Consider the following 20,937-nt stretch of genomic DNA (forward strand, 5'->3'; position numbering starts at 1 on the left):
TGCTTCTAAACCACATCAGTGCAGCATGCCCAGGCCGACCTTCCAGAACATTCAGTTCTAACCTGTTGTACTCATGCTGCTGATTCTCTTGCAGAGTGAAGGTCATTAGCTAATTCCAGTTAATATCCACGACTCAGTACATACTGGCTAATTTTCTGCTGGAGCTGAGGTCAGAACAGCTCATCATTAGCTGAGTGGCTCTGTCCCTGTCACATCAACAGCAACTACCAGGGAAAAAATGCTAATGTGCAGAAAAATCCAGGATTCAGCCAACATTAACTCTGGGTGTGTGGTATTCAGATGTGGACAGTTGTTGGCATGTCTACCTTGGGCACACAGCTTTGCTTTTAGTGAACAAAGCAGCCAGGACTTAGACAATAGCTGACTCAAGGAGGTAGTCAGCCCGATTAGTAAAACGGGCTGCAGAGGCTGCAAAGGCTGGCAGCTCACTAATCCTATGACTGTGCTTTTGTGAGGTAAAAACCCATCTGGTGTTGACTGGCACCCCGGGCTCTTGCATGAGGCCTTCAACAAATGTCTCTCCCTCATGTGCTCACAGTGCTTGGCTTTTTCCCTCTGCATGTGTAGAGTAGAAAAGACTCTTGCCCCTAGTTTATCCCCAGTACATTACATGGTTCTTAGTGCCGAGGAGACCCTCAGCAAACACCTAGAGCAGGAAGAAATTCAGTGTCACTAATTCCTCTTGTCCCTGCAACCCCCACCCCACAACTTAGAGGCAGGCACATCAGACAACAGCCTCATGCAGTTGAAGACCACAGAAAGACTTCCTGTGCTGGCAAGTGTCAGGTCTATCTGGAACAGTTTGGGAAAGGAGACATGATGGCTGGACTCTTCCTCTTAACCAAATCCTTCCTCTCCATGAGGCTTCTGGGGACTCTGTTAAAAGCATGTGTCCCACTGAGTGGGAAATGCTGTGTACCCCAGACAAAAAAGCCCCCTCCTTTCCTATGTAGTAATGTGCATTTCACAGGAAAAGGCTTCTTGGATCAGGAAGGAGCTGGGCATTCCTCCACAGTTGGACATTAAAAAAAAATAATAATTTATTTAACTTTATGTGCATTGGTGTCAAGGTGTTAGATCCCTTGAAACTAGAGTTACACACAGTTCTGAGCTGCTATGTGGATGCTGGGAATTGAACCGCAGTCTTCTGTGAAGGGACCAGCTTCCCTTTTGGCAGCCATAACGGACGAACACGTGCTTCTATGACCTTGTCCTAGACACTAGAAAGCCAGATGCCTGTCTCATGACAAGGAACCAATCCGAAGTTAGCTGGTGGCGCTATGCTTTACGACACTGGGTGTGCGCACAGCAATGACGCACAAAGCATAGCAACCACCCTAGGAGGGCCTATGGACCATAACAACCAGTTGACCAATCAACACAGGGCAAGCCCTCCAAGCCTGGAGGCACACCAATCGTGAGCCTGTGCGTACCCCTAGACACTCCCCTTAAGCTGTCCTATAAGATCTCTTGGGAGGCCCTAGGAACCGTCTTTTGCTAGCCATCCACCATGGCGGGTGGTGAAAGACCCGAGCTAACATGGGGTTAGCTCGTTAAATTACAATAAAGCCTCGTGCAGTTTGCATCAAGCTCTCGAATCCGCCTGGTGATTGGGGTGACCTCAGTTGTGGCCTGGGATCCCGGATACTTGAGTTTTCCGGGGGTCTAACACTCTGGAAGAGCAGCCAGGGCTCTTAAAAGTTGAGCCATCTCTCTAGCCCCCAGTTGGACATTTTTAAGACAGCCCTACTGCACATCAGGAATTTGCCCAGGGCCATAGTTAACGTGAAAAAAAAAATTGGGGGTACTGAGGAGATAGATGCTAGTAAAGGGTCTGGCAGGCAAGCACGGGGACGGAGGTCAGATCCCCAGCACCCATGTGATGGCTGGGCTTGGTGGCGTGAATCTGTAACCCAGTGCCGGGGAGAAGGAGATGGGCAGGCTCACTGCTGAGCAGGCCTGGTGAGGAGCCTGTTTGATCCCCAGGATTCACATGGTGGAAAGAGAGAACTAATTCTCATCCACTGTCCTCTGACCACCAAACATGGGTGTGTCATGTGTCCATGAGCACACGCACACGCGCACACACACACGCGCACACACACTAAAATTAATAAAAATTATAAAAAATTTAAAACATTTTTGATTTTGAGGAATGACACCTGATGTCCTCTGGCCTTCATAATATGGTTAGGTGTGCACACAGGTATGTGTCGTACACACCTGCACACTTACAAAATTTTCTTTTCTTTTTTTTTAAGATTTACTTATTATGTATACAGTATTCTGGCATTCATGCCTACACACCAGAAGAGGACACCAAATCTCATTACAGATGGTTGTGAGCCACCATGTGGTTGCTGGGAATTGAACTCAGGACCTCTGGAAGAGCAGATATCGCTCTTAACCTCTGAGCCATCTCTCCAGCCCCCTCTTTTTTTGTTTTTTTCAAGACAGGGTTTTTCTGTGTAGCTCTGGCTGTTCTGGAACTCACTCTATAGACCAGGCTGGCTTTGAACTCACAGAGATATGACTGCCTCTGCTTCCCTAGTGCTGGGATTAGGGAGCTAACCAGGTCCTGCTTCCTCTTAACTCTAGGTCTATCTTTTGGCACTGGTCTTCAGTCCCCCAGATAAGTACAAAACAGACAGCTTGTTTAAGAAACTATAGGAGAACAAACCAGGGCAAAAGGCTTGTTTTCCCTCCAGGTTTCAGAGGGTAGTGGTTCCTGCTAAGGTCTCTCTTGTTATCATCAGCTTAATGAGCAAACACAAGGGACTTGTACTGGGACCAGGATGTCACAATGTATGTATATAGGTGTGTGTGAATGTGTATTTTAACCCCTCAGGTATGCCTCCCCACTCTCTGAAAACATAATTCACCCTTGGTAAGAATATTTAACATTGATCTTTTTGGGGAACTGGGAAGCAAAACCCCCCAACATCACTGACATGAATAAACTGGGTGTGGTGACACACGCCTGTAATCTTAGCATATAAGGAGGTAGAAGAGGATCAGGAATTCAAGACCAGCCAGGGACATAAGACCCTGTCCAAATCCATCCATCATCCGTCATCCACCATCCATCTATCCTCTATTCATCCACCCATCACCCACTCATCCATCCATCCTCTATCTATCAATGATCCATCCATCCACCATCCATCCTTCCATCCATTATCCGTCCATCTGTCCATCCAGTCAGTGTGTGTGATCCAAGGAGGCATCAAATCAGCCAAAGACAGCTAGAGAGATTCCACCTACTTCTTTCTCACAAAGCAGATGATGAGTCCTAGGGCAAACAGCAACAGGGCTCCACCTCCTGCTGCACCAATGATGACAGCTAAATCTGTGAGGAGACAGGAAGGCACAGGAAGAGACAAGAGGGTTAGCATAAGGAAGAGCTGATAAGTCTCCAGCCCGCAGGTTCTTCCCTTCTGCACAGAGGCTAGAAAATGAAGGTGACTTGGTTTGTTCTGAGTCTCATTTTTTGGGGGGCGGGGATGGTTCCCAAGCCAGGGTTTCTCTCTGTAGCCCTGGCTGTCCTGGAACTCGCTCTACAGACCACACTGGCCTCAAACTCACAGAGATTTGTCTGCCTCTGCCTCCTGAATGCTAGGGTTATAGGCATGTGCCACCACCACCACCTGGTCAGCTCCCAATACCCCTTAATGCTGTGATCCTTTAATACAGTTCCTAATTTTTTTGGGGGGGGGTTTCGAGACAGGGTTTTCCTGTGGCTTTGGAGGCTGTCCTGGAACTAGTTCTTGTAGACCAGGCTGGTCTCGAACTCAGAGATCAGCCTGCCTCTGCCTCCCGAGTGCTGGGATTAAAGGTGTGCGCCACCACCACCCGGCTTACAGTTCCTAATGTTATGGTGACTCCCAACCATAAAATTATCCCATTGCTACTTCATAACTATAATTTTGCTAGTTATGAATCATAATGTAAATACCTGATATGCAAGATATCTCATATGTAACCCACGGTTCACAACCACTGACCTAAGCCAATATAATTTGTAGTTTGTCTGTAGCACTTAGATACATGAAACGTGTGTGTGTGTGTGTGTGTGTGTGTGTGTCTGTGTATGTGTCTCTCTGTGTATGTGAGTGTGTGCATGTGTGTGTATGTGTGTGAGTGTGTGTGTGTCTGTGTATGTGTCTCTCTGTGTGAGTGTGTGCATGTGTGTGTAGGGGGTTACCTACTATCCACCTATTGGCTACTCCTGGCTTCCACCAGGTGTGTTCCCTGGTAACCAGGCTGTCTTAGAGAAGGAGCAGAGGGGAGAGCAGGGACTCAAATGTCAGGAGTGAAGGACAAGGCTATCCCATAAGTTGTCCTTTCCCGTACTGCAGAATGGAAAAAGAGCACCCATCTGAGAAGGGGCTCCACGCAAGACAGGGATTTAGGACTCCTTGCTTGCCCATCAAGAAACAATGGCCGAGATTCAGAGGACACAGAAACAAGTGACACAAAAGGAAAGCAGGAGAGGAAGAAAGCCCAGGTGGTAACGTCAGAGCTGGCAGTTCTTAGTAGTGGCTTTTGGTCTCTCTCCCAAATGGATGCTCTCTCTCTCTCTCCTCTCCCTACTTCCCAAGGCCTCATATTTTAATCCTTGTTACTAAACCCCTATGACTCTTCTCATGTATCATGTATCATGGAGTCAAGAGAGAATGGTAGCAAATTGACCGAAAGGATCCGGGTGAAGCAAAAGAATACTGCGTGGTGTGCATGTTCCTTCTATACTTCCTTTGGTGTCTTGTGCATTTCTCTTCAGGGCCAGCTATGCAGTCAACAGTCAAGTAAGCTCAGTTGTAACAGGAGATTTTGGCTGGGACTTTTGTGAATATATAGTCAAGATCAGCAAAGTCTTGTAACCAATGTTGTGTTGCCTGAAGATCAATGAGTGAGCCTGATAAGCCTAGTCAGCATGTGAACAATAGTAGGAAATGCTACACAACCTGTGACTGACATACTAATAGCCAGAACTCAAATTTGTTTCTTTGACTTGCCTCCAAAACTTGCTCCCTGCCACTGAAATGCCAATTTTCTTCCCTTCACCGTCTCTGAGAGATTCTGAAAAGTCCTTACCCACAGTCCTTGGGGTAAGAGTCACCCAGAAAAGCAGATCTAGCTGTTTGCCATTCATGGGGCTACAGTTGGAGATGTTAACCCAGAAACTGTGATGATGGAAACTTGGCTTAGGCAGCACTTCCTCCTCCAGGCTGAAGACCTCCTCTGCCCGGGTCTGCTGCTCCTGGATGATCATGTATGCACGCCCCGACTGGCAGACCACGCCAGAACGCTCTTTGAAGAAGGTCAGACAAGCCACTTGGTTGCTAGGCACACTAATGTTCCAAGACACTGAGGAGAGGGCAGGTAGGCCACGGTCCCAGCTGGGGGTCCTCAGGTAGACCTTGTTTTTTGTGTCTGGAGTCACCGTGAAAATGCCTTCCTCTGCAGGAAAGGAGAGTTTCAGACATATATTGTTGTTGCACTCAATAAAATGGAAAGGAAAGGGACAGTGTGGGGAATGCTTAGCAGTCTACCCCAGCACCATCCAACTTTCTGCCTTAAAAGGACATGTCTGTTATCACTGTTCAGTAGGAAGCCGTTATTCATGTTGAGCACTTACTATGTGCCCGGTTTGACCAAGTGGCATAGTCAGTATTCAACTTTCCCCTATGGCCCCATACTACAGGCTCCGTCACAGTCCACAGCACCACTGGGAGGTGATAGAACCTTTAGGGGTAGTGTCAAGTACAAGGAAGTTAGGTCGTGATGTAGAACCTCTAAGGGCCGGAGGGGGGTCAGGTAGAAAGAAGTTAGGTAATGGTGTAGAGCCTTCTTTTAAAGTTTCCTATAGTTTATTTAACTTTATTTTATACTCATTGGCCTGAAGGTGTCCATCCCCTGGAATTGGCATTACAGACAGTTGTGGGCCGCCATGTAGGTTCTGGGTATTGAACCTGGGTCCTCTTGAAGAGCACTCAGTGCTCTTAACTGCTGAGCCATCTCTCCAGCCCCATGGTATAGAACCTTTAAGAGGTTGGTAGAGGTTGGGTCAAGTAGAAGGAATTTAGGTCATGGTGGAGGGACCTCTAAGTAGGGAGATCAAGTAGAAGGAAGTTAGGCCACTGGGGACACACCCTCGAAGGGGCTTTTGGGAACCTGTCCTTCACTCTCTTTTTACCTTCTGATGGCCATGAGGTGAGCAGCCCCTCCCGTTACACATTCTCCCTATACTGCACTGCTCCAACACAGACTTCAGAACATCTGGACCTACTAAGGATGGCCTCCAGTCTGAAACTCTGAACCTGCATGTTAAGTTCATCATCCCACAGCAATGGAAAGCCAGTACAACAGAGACTCATATTTTTCATTTATTTAACATGGATTTTGTTTTACATAATCACATGTGGTTATTGTACTGTCAGTAAAGGATACATCTTTTTTGTTTGTTTTTGAGACAGGGTTTCTCTGTAAGCTTTGAAACCTGTCCTGGAACTCACAGAGACCCATCTGCCTCTGCCTCCCAAGTGCTGGGATTAAAGGCATGAGCCACCAACGCCCAAGCAGCATACATGTTTGTTAGACATCAAAACAGTTTGCCAAATGAGTGTTCTTAGTTTCCTTTCAGAAATGATCCCAACAAGGCAATCCCCCTGCCCCACTCTGCTGTGTCTGTCTCAGAGAACAAAAAAAGCTTCAGGTTTGGGAAGAAATCTAGAATTGCAAAGTTGAAAGAGCTTACAACGTGCCCACAGGTCCGAGGTGTGCTCCAGATGATATAAAACCCCACATTCTGTCCTGATGAGAATGACCCTGATTTTCAAACTCTTCCCAAAGGGGATTCCCTGGTAACCTTGGAGTTGGCAGGCAGCCTGAGTTGACCTTATTCTATCGCCAAAGATTCATTTCTTTACAACTATGCCACTGAAAAGTCACCCTCAAACGTCTCAGCCAATTTCAAAATGACCTCTAATTTAACATAATCATTCTTTCAGCAACATGCAATGGTGACTGAGACTTTTGCAATCATCTGCATACAGGTGACCCCAGAGAGCCATTTAGACCTCATTCTCTACCTCAGAGCACTGTAGACCTTGACCATGTCTTTGCTTACAGAAGAGCAGGAACCTTGTGCTGTCACTTTTTCCTCAGCAAATCCCCTCTGGGCTCGCCATGCATCCTCTTAACTGTACAGGCAGAACCATAACAACCCAGGGCTGGGGAATTTCTCATTTTTTCCTGTCAGCTTCCAAAAAAAGACTAGAACCTGATTCTTTGTCTTGTTGCCTGCCAGACATTGCATCCCACTGTCAGGTAAACCTCTTTTGAATTTCTAAGCTCTGGATATTTCCATGGGAGGTTGATGAAAAAGCCATGAGGACCCAATGTTCTGTAGCCTTCTGGTTTGAGGACCAGCTTCTGTAACAATCCTTCCTCTCTAAATAGGCAACTTTATATGGTTTTCAAACGAAAAAGTCTCCCATAGGGCATGTGTTTGAAAGCTTATTATCTCTGTTTGGAAAGCTGTAGAAACACAGGAAGTAGAGACTTGCTGGACAAATTGGGTCACATGGCCCTGAGGTTTTATAGCCCCACTTCCTGTCCACCCTCTGCTTCTTTAGTGCAGACACATGCTCACACTGCTATGCTTTCCTCACTGTGATGGACTATCCAGTAAAATGTGAGCCAAAATAACCCGTCCTTAAGCTGCTTTTCATATGTATTTGGTCATGCAATAGAAAGTCGCTAATATAGCATACAAGATGCACTGGATATCTAACAAGAATGACTGAGAGGGTCTAGCAGTGGCTGAGCCAGGGACCACCTACCTTTGAAATATGGTATGAAGGACACTGTCAGGCCTTGCCTGGAGACCTCTTGTTGGGAGCTGGGGGCGTATGTTCGAAGCGTCACAGAGCTATTTTGCTTCACCTGGATCTTCTCAATAGAGCCTCCCGGGCAGAAAGAGCCAAAGTACAGGTCCTGGCCAGGTGTGGTGCTGGCTATGACGTAGCCGAGGCTGGTGTTGCAGGCCCTCTCACGTGTGTGCTGCTGTAGTTTCTGGCCTGGCACCAGCATAAGGCCCAGCCTGTCCTTGGGCACCAGCAGCTTCCAGGAGAAGTCGTGCAGCTGTACAGGCAGCTGGAGGATGTCTTTGGGCACCTGCAGGTGGAAGGACTTCTTGTAGCAGTAGTAGTAGTCCAGGCAGCCTGGAAGAGAGAGCTGATAGTATCCATATGCAGGGTGCAGGGTGCAGGGTGCAGGGTGCAGGGTGCAGGGTGCAGGGTGCAGGGTGCAGGGTGCGGAGCATGGAGTGTACCCTTCTAGGCATACAGGCTGACCCAAGGCAAGAATCTGGGGCTTGATGGGGGATGTCCTTCTGTGTATATGTTTCTTTTATTTGTTGATGAATAAAACACTGGCCAATGAGGTAGGAAGATAGGCGGGACTACAATGAGGAGAATTCTGGGAAAGATAGGCAGAGAGAGCCCGCCAAAGACAGACGACATGAAGCGGCCAAAGGAGATACAGGTCCTGGCATTCTCTGGTAAGACTACGTGGAAATACATAGATTTATAGAAATGGGTTAATAACTAAGACAGAGCTAGCCAATAAGAAGCCCTAGACACCGGCCAGTTTAATAATTTATATAGGTTTAAATTTAACAGTTTAATACTTAATATAGGTCTTTGTGTGCTTATTTGGGGCTGAAGGGCAGCAGGACCTGGTGGGACAAGAAAAACCACCAGCAACAGGGGCTGTCTGCTTTCCGCTCTATTTGTGACTCTTCACTAGCTTTCCTGTCCACTCTCCTCCTCCGTCTACTAACCTTGCAGCCAAGCTCCTGTGAGCAGCCAGGACAGAAACACTCCCTTCTTGTTTGTATCTTCCTTTGTCTGGGATGCTAAGACACAGTCCCTACCCCAACATGTTCCATTACTTCTTTGTCATGTCAGAGCTGTGAGTGACATCACGGCCATCTTGCATTGCATCCCATCCCTTGTAATTGGTTGGCTTGATGCTACTCTAGCTCCCGTGACCCTCAGTTTAGTGGGTCCTCAGCTTTGTGTCAGAGATCATGGTGTCTCAGCGGGAGGTGACTGGGCTTTCTTTTCTATTCTTTGAGATAGGGTCTCTCTGAGTAGCACTGGCTGTCCTGAAACTCTCTATGTAGACCAGGCTGGCCTTGAACTCACATCTACCTGCCTTTGCCTCCCGAGGGCTGGGATTAAAGGTGTGTGCTACCACATTTGGTTTTGGTTCTTTTTTTTTTTAAGACAGGGTCTCATATAGCTAGGCTGGTTTGGAACTCTGTGTAGCCAAAGATGACCTTAAGTTTCTGATCTTCCTGCTTTCACTTCCCAAGTACTACGATTATAGGGATATGTGCATGGTCCATGCATTGCTGGGGACAACCAAGGGACTTTTGAATGCTAGGGTATCACCGAACCAACTGAACTTCAGCTCCAGGATTGAATATGAGTTTTGCTACATTTGTTAGAAAGATTCACAAGTGCCAGGCATTGGTGGCGCACGCCTTTAATCCCAGCACTCGGGAGGCAGAGGCAGGTGGATCTCTGTGAGTTCAAGACCAGCCTGGTCTACAAGAGCTAGTTCCAGGACAGGCTCCAAAGCCACAGAGAAACCCTGTCTCAAAAAAAAAAAAAAAAAAAAAAAAGACTCACAAGCCACAGGAGGAGCCAGGCTAAGTCCATTTTGTTTGTTTTGTAATGTAGGCTCTCATTTTTTCCAAGCTTGCATGTTCAAGGAATGGTTTATGTGGCATTAGGAATTAAAGCCAGGGCCTAATGCATACTATGCAAGCATTCTACCAACTGAATTACATCTTCATGTCCCAGGAAGCTAAGTTCTTGACTGAAGAGGGGGCAGGGAGTAGGCAAGTGGAGACATAGGGAGGGGGCAGCTAGCAAAGGAGAAGAGGACTTCCCCAGGGAGAGGCTGGTGGGCTGGGCAGAGACAAGCAGGGACATCAGCCCATTGTGACCTTCTGAGGGATGGATGGTCAGCAGACACCAGTCCTAACAAGGCCTGTCAACACTTGCCACTCTGTAGGGGAAGCTGTAGCCATGCCTTCTTAGGGGCTGGCTACAGGTGTGCCTGACCACGCTTGTGAGGGCGTGGTCAGAGTGACGTAGTGTGACTGCGTTTACGCTTTCGGTTTCACTTTGCTGCTTGCTGTACAGACTGCTACCACGCCGGCTGGCTAGGTTGCTCTGTAAGTAAGGCTTTTCCCTATTAAATACCCTTATATTTCTACCTGACTCCGTATTGGTAATTTCCCACTATACTGCTCCTCTCTTTTGATCCTGTTTACCTGGCCTCAGTGGTCATTTAGATTATACCTTAACAACCTACCTACTAAGCTCCACCAAGAAAGGAAAGATGAGGCCAGGTGAGGTGGTGCACGCCTTTAATTCCAGCACTCAGAAGGCAGAGGTAGCCGGATCTCTGTGAGTTCTAGGACAGCCAAGGTTGTTACACAGAGAAATCCTGTCGCAAAGTCCATGTCCCGTCACTCTCCCTTCCCCCCTCCTCCCCCAAAAGATAGGAAATATGGCTCACTAGTAAAGGCACATGCCACCAAACCAGACAACCTAAGTTTGATCCCTGGAACTTACATGGCAGAAGGAGAAAACTGACTCCCATAAATTGGTCTCTGACCTCCTGCATATGTGCTCAAGCACATGCACTCCTGTACACACACACACACACACACACACACACACACACACTCGAACACTAAATTTCTTTCTTTTAAAGAGGCTGAGGCAAGGGATGGAGAGAGCCTATGTAGTCTGGGCTTCTGGGAAAGAATATAGTCAGGGTTTTTGGTAAGGACATACTTAGGGTTTTTTCTGCATTCACCCACAGGCGTGTCAAGTCATCACACAGGAAGGAAATCTTGTGTTTGGTGCCAGCTGTCAGGGTGACATTGGTACTACAGGTCCGAGACTCTAGACACACGAAGCACCCAGGAACAAACCTGCGGCCATGTTTGACTGGCCGTGGCTCTATGGTGAGTGACATGGTTCGCTCTTGACTCAGGTCCACCACGTAGGTCTTATCTGAATTCACAAAGAGACAGGTGTGAGGCATGGATAGGCAGCTACCATGTGAGGTGGCCAAAGTGACAAGTCACCTGTTAGGATGAACTAATTCAGATGGACACATACAGACATGCATGCATGCGCACACATGTGTACACACACACACACACACACACACACACACACACACACACACACACTTCCTCAGCTATTCTCTCCTACTAACAGCTTGCTCTACTGCTGATAAACTGGAAGACTCCAGGCTAGTTCCCACACTCCTCTGAACCTTTGGTTTGATTAGGATTATGATTAGAAAGCTATGTGATGCTTGCTATGTTTCACACGGGGTTAAAAATGTAGTGAGTGCAAGGTAAGGGCTGTTCAGCCAAGACCATACAGTTACTACCCCACTGCTCATTGCTTCTGATGGCTCCCACTGCAGGGTCAAGACAAGAGGTCTAGCAAGGCACCTTTTCAATGTCTACATTGAAAACAGACAAGCTGGGGCTACAGAGATGGCTCAGTAGTAAGAGCACAGGCTGTTCTTGCAGAGGCTCTGAGTTCAGTTCCCAGCCCCCACATCAGGTGGTTCAGATCTGCTATAAGGGCACCTGAACATAAACAAATACAACACACACACACACACACACACACACACACCTTACAAAACAAAAAACAAACCAGTCTACAACCCTGAATGCAGGACTGTGACTGTGCTAAAGCTAAAGTGTATGCTCAGTGTCCACCAGTGAGCCTGTCTCCACACCTAGCAACCCACTTCCTGAAACTCCTGATGGTTCAGAGTCCATGTGTCTGGGCTGCTACACATGCAGAACGGGCAGCTACCTCACCTAGGCAGCACAGGAGGGAGGGAGGATATGGATCACTCACTGCTTTCATTCTGTGGACGTTGGACCAGGACTTGAAACTGGAGACGAAGGATCCCTGGGCTCTGGGCATCCTGGTCACAGCCTTGCAGGGAGAGGTTGAAGTTCCCAGCCATGTTCCCTGGCTGCTTGTCCTCCAGCCTGAACACCTCCGGGTTGGTGGTGGATCCCGGGATGTAGTATTCAACTCTTTCCTCCTTCCTCTCACAGTTGGAGACATTGAAGTTGAGGAAGGAGACACTGGCCCTTAGGTGCTCAGGGACCACAAACTGCCAGGTCATAAGCTCATCCTCAGGGAAGCCTCCTGGGTAGTTGGCAGACATCAGGGTTGCTGAGCCTTCACCCTCAAACACCGACTCGATGATGCACAGGCCTGTTGAGACAGATCCAAAACAGAATGAAAGGCGATGCTGACAGCTGTCCGCATTGTCCATGGCTGAGAGCAGCGGTACTGGGGAAAATGCAGTTCTCAAGCCTGGGGCTACACATGGTATTTACTCTGAGGGAGGGGATCAGGAACAAAGACCCATTAGCGGTGTATGAGCAAATGTTTAATAAATAACTAGGTTGGGGAAAAGCCAGTTTGTTCAATGTACCCATCTCCTTGGGGTTAACATGGTCCCTAGGGCTTAGTTATAGCTTCCAACAGATCTGAATGTGGAGCTGGGCAGTGTTCTGATATTCCATACTCATCTAGCACGCGCGCGCGCGTGCACACACACACACACACACACACACACACACACACACACACACACACACACACGCGCGCGCGCGCGCGCACACACACACACCACACACACACACACACACACACACACACGCACGCACACGCACACGCACACCCACACAAGTATCATTGGGAACATTAGGCCATAGCAGAATCACAAGAAGTGATTAGCTTTGGGTATTTTTTTTTTTTTTACCTTTGCTTCTAAGATTATTCACTTAGCTAAAGTTTCTATAACCTTATTTTTTGTAATGTTGAGCTGCCAAACACTGGCTCTTTCAAGATCTACTTGACTCTCATGAGGCAACATGAGTGAGCAGACAAGCACAACACTGATACACTGGCGTGCTTGGAGGAGACAGAAGTCAGGGTGACAAACAGATCCTTGAGAGTGCAACTGTAGGACAAAGCCCGCGTCATCTGTGAAACAAGAAACTGTGCAAAAGGGACAGAGAAGCTGGGCGTGGGGGGACACTTGTCACACCAGCACTGGGGAAATGGAGGCAAGAAGATCAGGAGTTCAATGCCAGCCTGGGTTACATAGTGAACTTGTCGCCAGCCTGGGCTATGTGAGACTCTGTCTAAAAAATAAGTAGCTGGGCTGGAGAGATGGCTTAGAGGTTAAGAGCATGGGCTGTTCTTCCAGAGGTCCTGAGTTTAATTCCCAGCAACCACATGGAGGTCCACAACCATCTATAGTGGGATCTGATACCCTCTTCTGGCATAAAGGCATACATGCAGATAGAGCACTCACATACATAAAAATAAATAAATAAATCTTTTTTAAAAAATAGCTGCCAGGCAGTGGTGATGCACACATTTAATCCCAGCACTTGGGAGGCAGAGGCAGGCAGACCTCTGAGAGTTCAAAGTCAGCCTGGTCTACAGATCGAGTTCCTGGACAGCCAAAGTTATACAGAGAAACCCTGTCCCAAATAAATAAATAGCTGACATTGCATCTGAAATATCCTGGTATATGCCCGTCTGATCAGCAGGGACAGAAGGAGCATGCTTACGTTTTATAGATGACCGGTTTGCGATACTGAAGCCTGAGATGTTCCTTGGTATGTTCCATGGCACGTGTAAGGCCATTTTCACACCCTCTTGCATCTTGATCCGGGACACGGTGCCATTACTGCAGAAGGTTCCAATCCTGACCTCGGTGGCATCAATACGACCACTGATGGAGTGAGTCACCCCATCTGCACAGCGTTCACCTGGGCCAATCTGCCTCAGGCGAGGGGTTGAGAACTGCAGCTCCAGGCCAATGCTCTTATGAGCTCTGACGTCCCAGATGAAAGTTCTGTTGAGGGTGGGCAGCTCCGATGTGGATGGCTGAAGACGAACCTCCCCAAACGGACATGGGCCTGACATGCAGTCTGTAACACAGACACAAAAACCATTTTGATCACAGATACAAGACCACACGATGCTCCTCCTCAGCGCCTAAAGTAGGCTCTTTAGCATTGTGCCCAGGTGGTTTTACCACCACTAATTTTGCTGGTCAGTGCCTCACATTTTGGATCAGAGAATCCCGGGCCCCACTGCTTCAGGTGGCTGACATTGCATCACTTCGGTCCTGGGAGATTCTACATGCTTCACCCAGGAGAGGCTGGCCTTCAGCAAAAACAATCACCCATGCTCAGTTTCCTCCTGGTCCCTCTTTTGCTTCCCTCTGGCTGGGCTGCTTCTGGGGCACTTCCTTGTGGTGGGTAATCTAGACTGTCAAGTTGACAGGACTTGGAATCACCATGGAAACAAATCTCTGGGCATGTCTGTGAAAATTTTCTAGATTAGATAGATTAAGGTGGGAAGACCCACCTAGAATGTGGGCAGCACCACCACCTGGGTCCTGAACTGAACAAAAAGGAGAAAGTGAGCTGAGCACCAGTGTTCATCTCTCTCTGCTTCTTGACTAGAGATACAATGTGACAGGCCACCTCCCGCTCTGCAGGCAAGTCTTCTCCACTGTGAGAGACAGGATCTCTTGTAACTCTGATCCAAGATAAACCCTTCCTTCCTTAAGTCACTTCTGCAGGATATTTTGTTACAACAATGGGATGAGTAATAATATGGACACACACACACACACACACACACACACACACACACACACACACACACACACACACACCTTTGGGCTGAAGACACCCAACAACTGTTTCCAAGGCATAGTGTCTGGTATCTGTCAGTTGTCTCCAACTGGCCTTCTAAAGAGCTACAGAGAGCCTGCACCTTGGGACAACTTCCTTCCTCTATTTGGGTTATTAATTCCATGGTTTTGAGGGCACACTGCCAGGCTCCGCCTTTTAAATGTCCTTTTCCTTCTACTTCTCATTAACACACTGGGCATATTCAGCACAGTTGCTGATCCCAAGACACAGTGAGCTTTCTGTGCTGAGGCTCCATTAGCTCCACAGAGGAATCATCTTCAAGCTAGTAACTAATTACATCCTCTGATACATTGTGTTTCCTAAGCCTTCTAAAACAACATGATTGTCACTATCAAGGAGTATGTCTGAAAGACTGAAATGACAGAAAGCAGGCAAAACCACTTTGGGGTTTTGTGTTTTAAAGAGGCTAGAGGATGTAAAGGTGCAGTGGCCTTTGGTCTATTAACAAGAATGCGTGAGTCCCTACTTGTGCTCCACTTGGATGTTTGAAAGTACTGTTGATGGAGTTGGGGAAAGTGCTTATAATGTGAGCATGAGGACCTGAGTTCAAATCCTCAGTACCCCACAAAAATCTGGGCATGGCAGTGCATTGAGGGACAGAGAGACAAGTGGACCCAAGCATTTAAAAGCTCAGTGAGAGATCCTATTTCAAAGCAATAAGAGCAATGGAAGAAGACACTCTGTGTTCTCCTCTGGCCTCTGCATGTGCAGATACCTCTGTAGTCACAGAGCTGAGAGGCAGAGACAGGAAGACCTTGGGGTCTTGGTGGCCAGCCAACCTAGCTAACTGGTGAGTTCCAGGTACAGTGAGAGATTCTGTCAAAAAATACAGTGGAGACACTGGATATTGCTCTCTGACTTTCACATGCATGGACAGGGATATGCCTACACACACACACACACACACACACACACACACACACACACACACACACACACTCCAAATAAAATTAGGTGAACTCAAGAGTAGTCTAAGACCTCTGAGATCATCCACATCAAAGCTATTATTGCAAAGCAGCCCTGGAGTTCAGATGACTTGTATACGGCCACTAGCGATGCAGCTGACCCAGCACTGAAGCTGGGCTGTCTGTGGTCAGCCTGCATTCATGTTGGAGCACTGCACAGCCAAACCAACAAAACAGGATCAGATAAAATGGTGATTAATGTGGCTAAAATTAGACTGTGTGTCGATAAAGATCACAGCTATTTTAGGAGCTCATAGAAACCTCACTGTGTGCATGGGGCAGCTCTTAGCTTCCCACTGATGCTTCTGTGCATGTGTGTGTGTGTGTTGCTGGGCATATGGAAGTCAGAGAACAACACATAAGAATTGATTCTCTCCTTACCATGTGGGTTCCAGGGATTAAACTCAGGCAATCAGGCTTGGCAGCAAGTGTCATTACCCCCTGAGTCATCTTGCTGGCCTCCAGTCATTTCCCACAGTGCCAGGGCAACAGCCACTTCTTTCCACTATGGAATCTTAGTCCCTATCGAGGCACAGCTCCAAGACCGGGAGCCCTAGACTTACCCACAGCCTGAACTACTCAGCAGTTTTTGGTTTGATTCTACATCAAGAACTCAGTCAAGAAGCCCAGTCTCTAGCCTCAGCTCTGTTGCTACACACAACACTGGGAGAGAGTGGCACATGCAACTGTCCTTTGTCATCAAAAGCCTTAGCCACAGAGATGGGAGAGGTCACTCAGAAGTGAGTCATAGCTCACTTCTGAGTCGTTTACCCCAGCAGAACTCTACCTTCATAAATTTCCACAGAACTGCTATAGAATGAGAAACTGAAGTTTCCAGATGTTTGTTGGGAAAAGAAGCATGGAGCAGGCACACCATTGGACCCAGTTCCAGGCCTGTATCTATTATTTTAGAATCCACACTTTATCACCTTGACAAGTTGGAAGCATGCGCTGTTTTTTTTTATTATTATTATAATTTTTATTTTACTTTTTATTTTTTTAGAAACATGCATTTTCACTACCCATTAGATGATTTGGGTATCCTAGTACTGAAGGACTGAATGTACTCAAATGCTTTACTTGTGTGATGGCTCCTTAGACCTTTTTCAGAATTGATGTCACTTTATTGGCTCATCTGGTAACACATGCTTTTAAAATGGCAACAATGAAAAGGGCAGTGGGGATGTACAGAAAGGCAGGCCCAGGGCGCCACACTAACCTCTGTGACCTTCTAATTCCTTGTCTTCTGTTCCGCTGTGGTTTGGGTGTTTATGTACTCTCTAGGATCCACAGGGGAAAACCCAGTTCCCAGCATGGCAACATTAAGAGATGGCGCCAGTAGGAGGTAATTTTTAAGTCACGAGGTGGATGCCTTTACAAAAGGTCTAAAGTGCAAGAGATGTTGCCTCTTGTGCCTTGACCTTGGGCTTGCCAGTCTCCAAAACTGTGAGAAAAATACACTTCCCATCTTTATAAGTACCCAGCTTCAGGTATTGTGTTATAGCAGCAAAAATATCCCATGGTGAGCCCCTTTCTTTTTTAGATCTTCCGAACCCATGAATCAGAGCCTCGGAGACCCACAGACCTGAGGCTTGTGGGTCTCTCCTGTGCTCTGTGAAGAGACCCCTTGGCCAAGTGGTTAAGAACAAATACTAAAATTGGGTGTCATGGCGCACGCCTTTACTCCCAGCACTTGGGAGGCAAAGGCAGGTGGATCTCTGGGAGTTCCAGGCCAGCCAGGTCTACAGAGTGAGCTCTAGGATAGCTAAGGATATATAGAGAGATCCTGTCTCAAAAAACCAGAAAGAAGAAAGCACTACAGCCAGAGTGTCTTGCTCCTGTCCTACTCTGCATGTGCTCTTCTCTGGTCTGTCTGGGTTCTCTTGAAGATTAACCATGAGCCCATGGGAAGCCCACAGGCCTCTGAGTGGCCATGCTAGAGTCAGGTTGGAGGGCTGAAATTTACCATGGACCTCTCTCCAGCACCAGAGCCTGGCAGGCACAACCTATGACAGAGCATCAGAGGCAGGGACCTAGGTGACAGCTCACGAGGGCTAACTCACCGATATTCTTCTCAATCTCCAAGACAAAGTGCTTCTCCGGATTGATGCAGTTGAAGGTAAAAGACTTTCTTTCTCCAGGTTTGACAAGCAACTCGGTGATAGGCTGTCTAGACATGACAATGTGACAGGGTTTCACAGGCAGAGCTGGGTTTGCCAGCCTGATGCGCACTGTAATGCCACTTCCATGGGGCAGAGAAATCTCAGATGCTTCTGGAGGAAGGAGCAAGAATGATATAAGTAAGAGATAAGGTCTATGAACTTTCTGTGGCCCACCTGGCTTGGGGAGGGGGACAGTATGAAGTGACAGGCTGACTTTCCCAATGGCAAAGGTCCTGGACCTGCTGTCTGGGTAGTAATACTGCCTCTTGCTTGGGCTGTCAACTTTAATAAAATAAAAGCCACACTGCTGATCTCCCAGGTAGTATGTTTTCAGATCCCTGTACATGCAGCATTAATGACAAGCAGAGACATTGTCCTATCTCTTTTTCTTTGTGATTGTGACTGCAGCAGCAGTGGGGTGGGGTGGGGAGCACTACACAGAGCCATCTGTCTGCAGAGACACTTGTATGCAAAGAGCTGCTGCAGCTGCTTCTTGCCACAAATGCTTTATAGGCCCAGAGCAAACATTTGTACAACAGGTGACAGGACATTTACTAAGATTACAGGTAAAACATACTAGCCCAGCTTAGAGGTGCAGGCTCATCACCTCAGCTCCTTAGTAAGCTGAGGCAGGAGGATAAAGTAACCAGCTATTTTATGCTCTTGCTGTCATGCCTTCTCTACCATGGTGGGCTATATCTCTCTCTTTCAACTGTAATCTCAGAAAAAAAAAAAAAACTTCCTTACTCAAGATTTGGTCAAGACAATGAGAAGAGTAACTAAGAGAGTCCCATTAACATACAGCAGCTTTCTCTGGCCAACCTGCAGCACTTCCTCTTGCCTCACCCAGCTGTCCTGGGCTCCCTCTGTTCCTCTGGCTCTAGTCTTTAGCCTGAGGGCATCCTGCCATCTGCCCAAGTTGCCTCCTCTCACTACTAGCAGGCAAGCTCCCACAGGAAGACAGCAAAACATGCCACCTTGCTCAGCAGTAGCCTCAGGACACAACTGGCACCAGGTGCCCCTAGGATGCAGAAAACTTGAAGCCCTCAAATAGTTTTATATATAGGTACAGTCCCCATGGCATTATCTTTTCTTGCATTTAATTGCTCATGAATATATGACCACGCCCTTATTTCAGTGCAGTCCAACAAATTTTCCCTGGTGTAACCAGGGACACAGACACGGACATGGATATGGAAACAGACACACACACACACACACACACACAGAGAGAGAGAGAGAGAGAGAGAGAGAGAGAGAGAGAGAGAGGAGAGAAAGAGCATGTTTCTGTTTTCTGAGGCAGAAATACATTTTCTCAAACGCTTTGTCCTGAAATAGTGTGTCATTTGAATCTTCCAGGACAGACTCAAAAGTCCAAGGAACTCTTTGTGACATCAGATGGAGATGAGATTCACATTCAGAATTGTGGTGGTCAGTTTTATATCTGAGCTGTGTTATAGCGCTTGTGTTGTTTCTGTAATTGTAAAAACGTCTTCCATACTGACTATAAAAAGCTTGTAGTGGATCCTCTCTTTAGGCTTGGTCTGGCCTTCACAACAGCCTCATGCCCTGGGTAACCAAGTCAAGCTAATTCAACGTCAGGGGCAATCTAGTTGTGATGCTACCAGTTTCCTTCATTCTTACTTCTGTTTTTCACCTTTTAGCCAAACCATAATTGAAAATAATTGTCATTGTTAATTAGTATCTTGTGTTTGTTTATTTATTTATTTTTTTAAGACAGGGTTTCTCTGTGTAGCCTTGGCTGTCCTGGAACTCACTCTGTAGACCAGGCTGGTCAGAACTCAGAGATTCTCCTGCATCTGCCTCTGGAAGTGCTGGGATTAAATGTGTTGTGCCTGGCAATTAGTATCATTGTAATGTTAGATACAAGGCAGCTAGATCAGCAGTTGTGGAGCTGGAGTAGGGGAAAAGGAGGGTATCGGGAGGCCCAGGAGACTCAGAAGGATGCAGACGCTGCTACAGGCTTTAACTATGATGGTGATGACCTGTGTTGTACAGATGTTATTATCTATTAGTCTGTACCCCAGATGTGATGGCATTTTATGGTATAGCTTAATACATAAAGAGTATGTAATATATTATATCTTAGTACATTAAAAAAACGAGTTCAAATGTCCTACCTTAATACATAAAAATAAGTGTTCATAAAAAGTCAAATACATCTTGAATACAGTTTTTGTGGGGTCTACCTCCTCTCAATGTGTGTGTAAACATTTCAAATCTCTTTAAATGAGATTCAGAAGACCAAAGCAAGAGTACACAAAAATCTCACTCTCAGGTAGCTCCTGTTTGCAAGCACTCCAGGACCCAAAGTAATTTTGGCAATTACCATCCATTCTGTTATAAACAACAGCCAAAGAAAAACATGTGATGTCTTCTAGAAATTCAGGCTTTTTAGAATCTTTGAAATCAGATATTTATTCAACAACCATTTTCTGGGTTTGTAATGTATTCCAAAGACTACACTTGGTGCAAATAACTTACTGAGAAACCAGGCATGGTAGCACATGTCTGTAATTCCAGCACTGGGGAGGCAGAGGCAGGCTGATCTCTGTGAGTTCAAGACCAGCCTGGTCTACATAGCAAGTTCAGGCCAACCAAGGCTACTCAGTAAGACCGTGCTCTAAAAATTAATTAGTTAATCAACAGGAATATTCAGAGCCCCTACCCCCAGGAAGCTAACAGTCCAATTTGTGAATTTTAAAAATAACAACACTCCCAGACCTGGTGGGCCCTATGTAAAATCTGTCCATCTGATTTGGAAGCACTTAAAAACAAATGATTTCTCTGTAGGAGTAGGGGTGTTTTGTCTGTTTGTATGTCTGTGCACTATGTGTGTGCCAGCAGAAGCCAGAAGACCGAATCAGATTCACTCTGGACCTGGAGTTAGAGA

At 46.9% G+C, this 20,937-nt stretch overlaps 1 protein-coding gene across 1 annotated transcript in view; it reads right to left on the reverse strand.

Moving 5' to 3' along the window:
• Cdcp1 (CUB domain containing protein 1) overlaps positions 1 to 20,937 on the reverse strand; it is a 39,794-nt gene that overhangs the window by 1,520 nt on the left and 17,337 nt on the right. Inside the window, exons 2-8 of the mRNA XM_027415509.2 lie at positions 17,925 to 18,134; positions 13,739 to 14,101; positions 11,997 to 12,365; positions 10,902 to 11,123; positions 7,866 to 8,246; positions 5,116 to 5,481; positions 3,286 to 3,370 (exon numbers count right to left, since the gene is read on the reverse strand). Coding sequence (XP_027271310.1) covers positions 3,286 to 3,370; positions 5,116 to 5,481; positions 7,866 to 8,246; positions 10,902 to 11,123; positions 11,997 to 12,365; positions 13,739 to 14,101; positions 17,925 to 18,134 — 1,996 coding nt within the window. The remainder of the gene's footprint in view (positions 1 to 3,285; positions 3,371 to 5,115; positions 5,482 to 7,865; positions 8,247 to 10,901; positions 11,124 to 11,996; positions 12,366 to 13,738; positions 14,102 to 17,924; positions 18,135 to 20,937) is intronic.

This window comes from Cricetulus griseus, chromosome 4 (assembly GCF_003668045.3).
Source record: "Cricetulus griseus strain 17A/GY chromosome 4, alternate assembly CriGri-PICRH-1.0, whole genome shotgun sequence".
NCBI lineage: Eukaryota > Metazoa > Chordata > Mammalia > Rodentia > Cricetidae > Cricetulus > Cricetulus griseus.